This window comes from Engraulis encrasicolus, chromosome 3 (assembly GCF_034702125.1).
Source record: "Engraulis encrasicolus isolate BLACKSEA-1 chromosome 3, IST_EnEncr_1.0, whole genome shotgun sequence".
NCBI lineage: Eukaryota > Metazoa > Chordata > Actinopteri > Clupeiformes > Engraulidae > Engraulis > Engraulis encrasicolus.
In genome coordinates this window covers 29,302,625-29,313,554 of record NC_085859.1, presented here as the reverse complement: position 1 = coordinate 29,313,554, position 10,930 = coordinate 29,302,625, and the positions used below count along the sequence as shown (strand labels likewise).

Here is a 10,930-nt window from a genome sequence, read left to right as displayed (position 1 = left end):
TTAAGGCATTTATGACAGTTTCAATGTTTGCACTTGCAGGGCAGTAAAGGTGTAGAAGATCAAGAACATTCTCGCTCTCTCTATGTATGAGTGTGTACCTTACAACTGTGTAATGTACATCTTCTTGTCTCACTGTCATTTGTAACTAATTGATCCAGGTGATCTCGTTAGACAGTAGAGGTCTGTAGAGTGAAGAGTTGTCATCACAGATCTGCCAAATGGCAAAACCTGAAGCATGTAGTCACACTTTGTCCAAAGAGCACGAGCGAATAGCCTTGGTGTCAAGTACCACAGAGACAGCACGTTCATAAGAGTTACCTTTTATTCATTTCTTGACATAAATCATTTGATATGTATGTACATAACTTCATACAAAGCTCATGACATAAAAATACAAGACACCAAAACCCAGCGTCTTAATCTTCCCCCAGAGGTGTTAAGACAACCTCGTTATAAAGTTAATTAGTTATCAAATTAATGAATTCATAACGAGGGGAAACAATTTCTCTGACAAGACATCACATTGTGGGTCAGTCACAGTCAGAGGCAAAAATGTTTCATCCTTTAGGTCCTTTTAGCGTGTGGATTTTCTGGCAATCATTTGGAAAGGGGAAAAAAAAAACATTTCGGGCACATTTGGTTTCTGACTACTGATAATTCTGTTCTTGGTGGCCTCACATTCTAATCAGACTCTCATTTGATGACTATACAGGGCGTCCCAAAAAGGTACACAATATAGATTGTAAACTTTTTTAAAATTAGTGTAATTTTCAAGGTGTAATAGATTTTAAAAGACTTTTTTTTGTTTGCTTTATCATCAGCTGTTCTTAAACTGACGTCCATTCTGGTAAAGACACGGCTGACGATGTTCCACTGTCTGGTTGCATTCACTTTCGGTGACTGTCTCAGGTCTCACCATAAAAGACATTTGTCTGTTTGAGTGGTAACAAAACATTAACTTTAAAGTGATGTCTGTAAATTCAATTACACTTTCAAATAAATTTGAACAATTGCCTACTTTACATAATTTTTTAACTGTGTATCCATTTCTTAGGACGGCCCATATTTCTACTATGCTCCACACTTGCGCCTATGCGCCCCGGTGAAGCAGAGCAGACCAACATACACCTGGCTAGAGTCGGGTTACTCACATTCACTCATCTTGAATTCAGAAACTCAGGAGTCAGACAAGAAGCCCTTAGATATGTATCTGAGGTGGTGCCGTTTTCTTTTTTTGTTTCCCTTGATGTAGCGACTATTAAAAAAAGCACAGTGATTCCCAACATTCAAAAATATAATATCCAATAGGAGATCTTTGTTTTTGAATCATGAACAGAATCATAAACCTCCCATAAGATTTACAGAGGTGATATGTGGACTACTCATCTTGGTCGTTTCAAACTAGTATACTGTAGCACTCTCAGATAACAGTGCTGCCTTGGGGCTCCCTGGTTTTGTGTACACTCTCTCTCGCTCTCTCTCAGAATCACACTCCTCTACACAAAATGTCTACACCAAAAACTACGCATAAATTAGTCTTTCCACATACCCTACAAGTAAATCACAATATCTTAAACACAGTCATAATATACATACAACTCAAAAGGTAACAACGGTTCCCATCTGCAATTTACAGTATGATTCCACTGTGGCTTAGAAACTGTTTGAAAGGCACCAGAGTAACAGGTTTCTCTGTGAGTTCAGTCGTGGGCAATTGTGAAAGCTGACTTAAGTAGCATTAGCCCGTACAACTATCTAAAATAAATTAAACATCTTTAGAATCATTCTCTGGGGCTGCCAAAGTACCCATGTGTGTTTCGATATGTGTAAACCTGATTTGCTTTTTCTAAACATCCTTTCAGAAAGCCACTTCAAAATAGTATGCATGTAAAAAAAACAACAATCAAAAACGGACTTTAGGCAAAACATCTCAACACCAGAAATTACCTTCCAGTTTTCAGTTAGAAATTTTGATACTGGAATTTAAATGTCTAGCATAGAGGTACACTTAGGCTACCCCTCCTCCCCCCGTTTACAAAATCCAATTCTTCAACTCAACACGCTGAAAGGAACAAAATCACATATCCCCTGTACTTTGTACTGAGAAAACACAAACGGTATGAGCGAATGATAGAATAAGGAAGTCCTTGGTTGGATATGGTATCTAAAAAAAAAACATACAATGGGTTCGAAATACGTCTACACAACTTAACGGCACCAGTAAAAACTACTAGTTGATCCACACAAGAGACTCTAGAAAAAGTCTCTCTCCATACAATGAGTTTGAAGCAATCACAGAATTGGCAGTAAAGGTCGTGAAACGAAAGACTCCTCATTTCACCAGTAAATAATTACAGAAATAAATAGGTCTGTTACAATCAAATTGACTGCATTAAGGAATGTGTGAGTACTGGGGGAAGAAAAAAAACAAACTATACATGGCTGCTACACCACAGATCAAATAAAATAAGGTAAAAAAAAACATGGCCAGGCAATAACTGAAGAGCACAAGTAGGTCCACACAAATGAGATAGCAGCAGTTCCCTCGCACACCACACAACACCCAAATGTGCTCACAGGTACATAATAAAAAGTTCAGATTCACAGTTTTTCTTTCTTTTCCTAAACAACAACAGCAACAACAACAAAAAATAGCTTTTGGCTTTCCGCGGTTGTTTTCAAATGCTGTAATGCACAACTGGAATACGTGATGGGGCTGAATTTTCTGATCGGCATACGAGTGTGGGTGTGGGAGTTACGCTTACTCAGCAGGTAACCTGATGCAACCTGCCTTACTTTTCTTACAAAAGAAAACGCAAAATGTGTTGTGACAACCTGTCGATATGACAAGATGGGGAGGGGGGGAAAAAACACAACAGAAAAAACACGCAACCACAGTATGGTAAACTTTCGCAAGTGAATCAATTACCGCACAAATACACCTACCACGACAAGAGTGAGGCGAGCGACGGAAGGAATTGACTTTGTATTGAGTCGCGCGACAAAAGCGATTGTGGAGACAAGAGGCGATTTGCGCGACGAGAGCGACAGTTTGAAGTTGAAATCCTTTCAACTTTCTATGACGCGGTTCGGCGACCAGCCGCGACAGCCAATGACTGTATAGAGGTCAGTGACCACAGCCAATGGGAATGTTTGAATGCTTTGCCTTCTGCTTGTAACGGACATACTGTAGTCGCTTCAATCGCGCGTATCGCTCTGTCGCTTCATTCGCGTTGCTTTAGGTGTATTTGTGCGGTTACTCCCCAGCTGAGATAGAATCTCTTCCTCCATGACAGGCATTGGTCCAAGACCCAAACAAATAAAACCACACACACACACATATACAGATAATAAAGAAAGAAAGAAAGAAAGAAAGAAAGAAAAATAAACAAACAAGGAAGGCTACGAAAAGCAAGAAAACAGGCAAAAAAACAGCGGAGCAGCCTTAGCCCTGAGATCGGAGGTCTGAGGATGTGTGCACAAGTAAAGTGGGACACACTCGATATCTAACCTCCCGTCATCTCCTTTTGCTTGTGGCCTCGTCATACGAGGCAAGACGTCACTGACAATCTACATTTTATTCAATATCTCGTTAACGCACAATTCAAAGGTCAGTTTCTCATTTGCAATCGGGTTATTGAATGGGGAACCCCCCCAAAAGTTGCTCTGCCTAGGTTGACAGCGGGGAAACCTTGTTTTCTCCACGGAGGCGGGGCGTCAATGAAGCACAAAGCCACAAGCACAAGGGGAGAACATGAGGTTAGATATTGAAGTAGACCTTGTGGGTCTTTATTTTTCTCCTGGCTTTTTGGATGGCTTGATGGATCACGCAGCAGGGGGTGCTGCACCTTCGGAGGCCTGGGTCCATATGGGCAGGGGGTGGGCCTCGGTGTTGAAGACGTACTTGTCCAGGCTGATGAGCTCGGGGTCGTCGGAGAAGAGCAGGTAGAGGTACTTGAGCGTCTCTCCCAGGAAGAAGCTCTCCATCTTGTCCCGCGGGCTCGGGTACTCGGGGTCCCGCACGTTGTTGATGGACGTGTAGCCCCCCGTGGAAACCTACACACACAGGCAACACAAAACAACTGTTGAGATCCACCCTCTGGGGGCGCAGCACGCTAAGCCCCCCACATTTGGGCTTACATTGCCCACCGGGGTCATTTCCCGACCCTTCCCGATAACAGAGGCCAAAAAGCCCCCTTAAAAAAAATACTTAAAAAAGATTCACCCTCCACTCCCTATCGCACTTTATGGATAGGTTGCCCTTGAGAAAGGCACCTATCCCCCCATATTGCGCCAGGGACTGTAACCAATACCTTGTAAATGACTAATGTTATACCTTGTTAGTGTAAGTCGCTTTGAATAAAAGTGTCCACTAAATGAAAAGTAATGTAATGTGTAATGTGTGTAAAATGTGTATTATCAGTGATGGAACAAACTAGATTGCATTCTCACAGAAAATGCTGGAAGCGGGCTTGCCTTTTGGGGCAGAGATGAAACAAAGTACTATTGAGAAAACACAGCTAAAAGAAATGTTGGAAAAAAATCCATCCACCCAGTCAGAAGTTATGGGCCAAACAATTCATCTGCGTTTTGAGGATATACTAAATTACTTACATGGTATATTAACTTGGCTAAGGAACACTGCATATGATATAATTTTGAAAATCAACATGGGTCTGAGAGTGGGATTCGAACTCACAACATCCATATCTGTAATCAAGCACCTTTGCCATTGATACTAAATTACATACATGGTATATTCATTTGGTTAAGGAACACTGCATATGATATAATTTTGAAAATCAACATGTGTCCGAGAAGGATTCGAACTCCCAACCTCCATATCTCTAATCCAGCACATTTGCCATTGATACTAAATGACATACATGGCATTTTAAGTTGGCTAAGGAACACTGCATATGATATAATTTTGAAAATCAACATGACTTCGAGTGGGATTCAAACTCCCAACCTCCATATCTCTAATCCAGCAGCATTCCCATTGAGCCAAGCAGCTGGCTGTCTTAAACATTCCAGCTAGACAATATCACATTGCATTGAAGAGCTGAACAATAGACTTCTAGAATGGTAGTTGCAGGTGCTCGTTAAGAATAGAATGTTGAGAGAAAGTGACCGTTGAGATGGAACCCTTTATTGGATGCACCTGTTCTGATTGACTGTATGGCAGTTAATATGGTTCTCTAAGGTGCTGTTTATACATACCAGGGTATTTTGATAAACGAAAATTCTCTACGCTAAGGGAAAATATTTTCGTTCCCATCAAAAGGCAAACGCATAAATATGCTGTCATGAATACGTTAAGCCTGTGCGGCATAAGTAGACTGCCATTCAAGTCTCTTGTTGCCTTCACCAGCTCGGGACTAGAGCATGACACAGGAGTGGATTTTCACTCCTGTCCTGTCCCGCTCCCAGAAAAAAAAATCCTATCCTGCCCAATCCTGGTCCAGAGTAAAAAAAATAAATCCTGTCCTGTCCTGTCCTGTGTGGAACGACTCCCAATCCTGCCCGCTCCTGCTCAAAAGTACTCCCACTCCTGTCCCACTCCTGTATTTTTTTTTGTATGTTGTTACCTGTATGCATATTTGCCTCCTAGTAAGCAGTTGTAGCCATAATAATAGCCAATACAATTATACACAAGCTAATGGGGGTCTGGAGAAACCCTGGGTAGCCTAATAGAAAAAAAAAAAATTTTCCCCATGTTTATTATTAGGCCCTATTATTATTATTATTATTATTATTATTATTATTATTATTATTATTATTATTATTATTATTATTATTATTATTATTATTATTATTATAGGCCTACTACAGGAGGGGAGGCACCTACATCTTCATGCACTAATCAATAGCCTAGTAAGCCTATATGCCATTTCTCTGTGCAACAAAAAAAGGGAGGAAATCAGATGCTACAATTAATAGTAGGCTATTGTAATGAAACCAGTTGGATTAGTTAAGACTAGTCATGCTACTAGTTCAGTAAGCATGAGTTTACCTAGGTCAACTTCATGATGTTGGTCACTGGTTAGGCTACTGAACTAGTAGCCTGACTAAATCTAAACATACTATAAGCTAATCCAACGGTTTCATGACAGCGTTTGACTTAAAACACATGGGGTGAAACGGCGTGCAGTTAGAGCAGGGAGGCGGAGCAGAGAACTTCCCAAACTTTGTTGGCTGCGCTTTTTGACACTCACAGCAGACGCGCACTGAACACTACTTCTGAATCCTCCTCATACTAGAACTACATCTTGACTACTTTGATTACGATTGCATTCTGTGCTAAATTAGCCTCAGTTAAATTCCCTGTTATTGCGGAGTTGATTGGGAAATGCCATAACGGCAACGTCTTACGAGCATGCAAACCCAGTAGTTCTACAAGTGGCTATTTCACTATCAGATTCAAGAGGTTTCATGTCAACAATGCAAACTCCTGCCTGCCTTATTTGAACGTTTTAACCAGGCGTCCTTTTTTGAAAAGCTGTAGAAGTTTTAGCACAGCACACAAAAATCAACTCCGACAAAGAAGGATGAGATTAAATCAATCGTGCACGCTTTGACTGATGCCATGCGAGTCTATTGTTCTTTCTCTGGTCTGTTTGCCACGGGGACAGAAGTTCCTCAATTATTGCCAACATGGAATTCAACATTCAAATAACATTGAGGACCGTTTTTATAGCGCATTCCCATTCACGCATTGACATTGTCGGACAGGCAGTGTAGGCTATGCGAGGACCTCCCGCAGGAGTCAGGGAAAATGCGCAGCTCTCGCAATCATGATGCACTCAAGGAGCGAAAATGTGAATGAAAGGTTTGAAATAGCCGACATTCAGAACGATAATCATCATATTTAACCCTTCCCGCTTCTGCCCACTCCCGTGGAATATTATTCCTGTCCTGTCCCAATCACGAGATGGATAAATGTTTGACTCCTGTTTCACGTGTATCCCGCAGGAATCACGTGTCCCACGGGAATTCCCGAAAAATGTCATCCTCTACTCGGGACCTCTCAAGACAGCTGACGACACTGCTCACATGACAATCGAGTTCTGGAGTTTGGCACATGAACGCCACGGATCCCGGAACAATCGGGATTCATGCGTGTTTTGTTTTGGTTCTCTTTTCTTTTTTTTCACCTCACCCTGAGCCTCCACACCCACGACATATAATTTTAGCTTAAGTAGGCTAAATCAAACAGTCAGAGACCAGCATTACTGACATATGTACATCTGCAATTGAATGACATCAACTGGTGTTGTTAATAGTGATTACAAGATGATATTTCAGCATTTATGATACTGTTTACATGCTAGTTCCATGCATGGGCGCCATGCTGATGATGCGTGTGTCGTCATACAAAACACAAGCTCGGGAACTCGTTGTTCTATACTTCCGCCAGAGATCAACCTCGATAATTATCGATCTGACATTGCGTCACCAAATCTTCACGCCCACTTTCCCGAGGTTTTAGGTCGGCTTTCTTGGGATTCTCGACTGTTTTTCTGTTTATATACAAAACGCTAACCGGAGATTTTAAAAAATCTCAACTTTTCACTGAGTTTTTTTTAGCTTCGTTTATAGAAGGAAAACCTTTGTTTGTTTGTGAACAAAATGCATAACCGAAGGGGAAGGTCTTCATATATCAAAATACCCGGGTATGTATGAACAGCACCAAAGGCAGAGGGCAGAATCCAAAACAGTTTCTAGGGCTTTAGATGATCGTTGTAAAAAAACTCAAAAGAATTGGCACATGTCCTGCTCACAGATCGGAGTCATATGTTTGATCTCTCTAACAGTCCTTGAATGAAGTTTATAGGTTAAACGGTTCAGTCACAAATGGACCTCTTGTGGGACATGCGCTGACCTCTTGAAAAAGGCACTTCAAGCCGCAATGGGAAAAGCCCATGTGAAATCCCTGTCGTTTTTACACACCTGCCATTTAAAAAGTAATGGGAGTTGGGAGATGAAACTTTGACAATTTGTAGACATCCCATAGAGCTCGCCAACAACGCGTCAACTAAACTTCTAGGTTTGCACTTTAAATGTCTGTATGAGCACTGTCTATGTCCATACTGTCTTAAGTCCATGTATAAGTACTGTCTATGTCTATACTGTCTATGTCCTTACCTAGATTAGTCTATGTCTGTATGGGAAAGCAAGAAATGTAATTTCAAATTCTTTGTATGACCAGTGCATGTAAAGAAATTGACAATAAAACCTACTTGACTTGACTTGAGGTGAAAGTGTTGATGTTTTATGACCGAAAAAGCCTCCTACACTCTAATCTCTAGAGTGGCGGAACCTTGGTTCATGAAGGTTCTACCATTGTTTTCAATGGGGACCCAAACTTGCACAAAATCGCCAAAAACGGGAAAACGACAAGAGACACAGACACGCTATATCACTAGAAATGATCTCCAAGCCGAGCCGGTCGTTTTAGTGTTTGAACGGTGTCTCTATCTCGAAAGGCCTAGGAGGAGATCCATTTTCTATTTTTACTGCCCTGCACAAGAGAACCAAGAAATAAACAGGACTTAGAGATTACTAGAATCGGGCCTTGCTCTGCAAGCCCGCTTAATAAACAGACCAACTAAAGCTAACTCACCAACTCTAAAATTACTATTACGAAGCGAAACTAAGCAGTGATCCACTTGTATGACATGAACATGCTGGGAAATGACAAAAATGAATAAGTCAAATGAAGCAGACCAGGAAGAAAATACAATTTCCATTCCATTTCATTCAATCAGATAAAAAACTAGAACTCGGTAAAGACCAAATTCGTCCAGGGCCCTGACTGAAAAGACTGCATGCAGAACACAAGCAGCAGCATTACTGGTATTAAACATATGGACTTTATGTACACCTACTCTGGTGTACTTGTTGAAGCTCTGGAGGATCTCCCAGCCCATCTTCTGGTACTTGCGGTCCTTGGTGAAGCGGTACAGGTAGAAGAGGCTCTCCACCGTCTCCGGACGCAGGAGGTTATGTCTGTCGGCCAGCTGAGGAGAGAGCACAACAGCACAACACTATTCAGGGGTCCGTTTCTCGAAAGCGTCTTTAGCAAATCTATCATCGTTAGCAAAGTCCTTCGTAAGAGCGACTCAACTCTCTCTTGACAGCAACGCTCACCACTAAATCCAAGGGAACGGTAACACTGTCTTAAGACGGTTAGCAACGACAAGAATTGAGAAACGGACCCCAATAACATGGAGGAGGCGAGAAACAGACAACAGTACGACCACCTCAAAATGACCAGTTTTTCTGGTTTTACTACTTACCGTATAGGCATGTGTTTCAATAACTTGAACATTGTTGTTTCATTCAAAATTCAGAGGAAATGTAGTTGGTAGTTTATAGAATGAAATAATAAAGTTTATTTTACCCAAACACGTACCTATCCATAGTAAAATCAGAAAAAACGAACATTTCAAAGTGGGCTCTCAATTTTTTCCACGGCTGTATACCTCCTAAACTAAAGCATTACAAAGCAGTCACCTACTGTAGTCACGTGCCATCAACTGATTTGAAAATGTAAAAAAAAAAACCTAACAAACAAACAAAAAAAAGTGCAAAAGTTTTCCAGAGTGACTCAGACACTGGAACTCTGAAACGGCCAAATTCATAGAGGGCCATGACTGCATGCAATGGCCAGTGATGGGCAACCGGGATTCAGAAGTGCCACGTATTTCAAATGACCTAGTCTTTCCTGTCCAGTCCAATCAGGAGATTGAATTATTTAACTCTTAGGTACGTTACTGTACTTTATTGTTACATTTATTGTAATGTAATGTAATGTACTGTATTGTGCTGTTTTTGGGGCGCCGCAGATGGTGACAGCCGTTACACTAAGTTTCCCCTTGTGGGATCAATAAACATAAGTCTAAGTCTAAGTCTAAGTCTAACTCTTAAAGCGACACCGTACCCTTTTTGGAAATAAGCTCCTCATATACCTCCACAGGAGTTAAATAATTGAGTCTTTACGTTTCTCCTGTTGATCCATTCTGGTGATGTTACTTCTAGTTCCAAGCTAGCAACTAGCATTGAATATTATTGGACCAGCAAGCTGCTGGCTGGACCCGTAAGATTCAATTATCATTGCTAACTTGGAGGTAGAATTTGCCGTGCCAGACTCAGAAAAACTCATCATTTAACTGAAAGGGAGGTGTAAAACTAGCTTATTTCCAGAAATGGAACAGTATCGCTTTAAAACAGCCATGTAGCCAAGTGGAATTGGACAGGCAAAACCAGGTTGACTGCACAATACATCCCTGCACTGAAGATGAGACTGAGCAACACCAAAACACATTCCCCTGGAGGGAAACACCTACACCTCAAGGGTTCAGGTTTCCATATACAGCAGCCGTGCACAGGAGTTTCCTCACCACTGGATGTGCTAGCTAGCCAGTTGGCTGCTAATGGAATATTGCTTTGGAGGCAAAAATGTTAACAATACGAGTTGTTTGGTCTGAACAAACGTCAAGTCCAAGAAAGGAAACGCTTAAACAGTTTACAGTTTAGACCCCAAGGCAATCTGTGTCTCTTAGTTCAGTTGTATATACTGTGTGTGTATGTGCTTGTTGTATGTCAGCACTGTCCCTGTACTATATACAGTGCCCTCCATAATTATTGGCACCCCTGGCACCCCTTAAAATAAATTCAGTGTTTATTGCAGAAGAATACTGTCACACTGAAAATTGTAGGAAAATGTAGCCTTCAACTCAAATGAATTGTAAGAAAATAAAAAAATCCCTGACTAAAAAATAATTATTTTTCATTAAATCACCTGTTCCACAATTATTGGCACCCTTAACAATTCCCAGGAAATAAATATAATTGAAGCATTTCTGTCATTTCTACAGTAGTTTACAAAGTTTACCAGAGTATGTAGGAACATTTAATTAGTAAT

The 10,930-nt window shown here is 41.0% G+C and overlaps 1 protein-coding gene across 1 annotated transcript in view; it reads right to left on the bottom strand.

The window, feature by feature from the left end:
- Positions 1-304: 304 nt before the first annotated feature.
- The window catches only part of man1b1b (mannosidase, alpha, class 1B, member 1b), a 29,633-nt gene continuing 19,007 nt past the window's right edge, over positions 305-10,930 (bottom strand). The window contains exons 13-14 of the mRNA XM_063195162.1: positions 8,892-9,023; positions 305-4,056 (exon numbers count right to left, since the gene is read on the bottom strand). Of these exons, the coding sequence (XP_063051232.1) occupies positions 3,826-4,056; positions 8,892-9,023 (363 nt within the window). The 3' untranslated portion in view covers positions 305-3,825. The remainder of the gene's footprint in view (positions 4,057-8,891; positions 9,024-10,930) is intronic.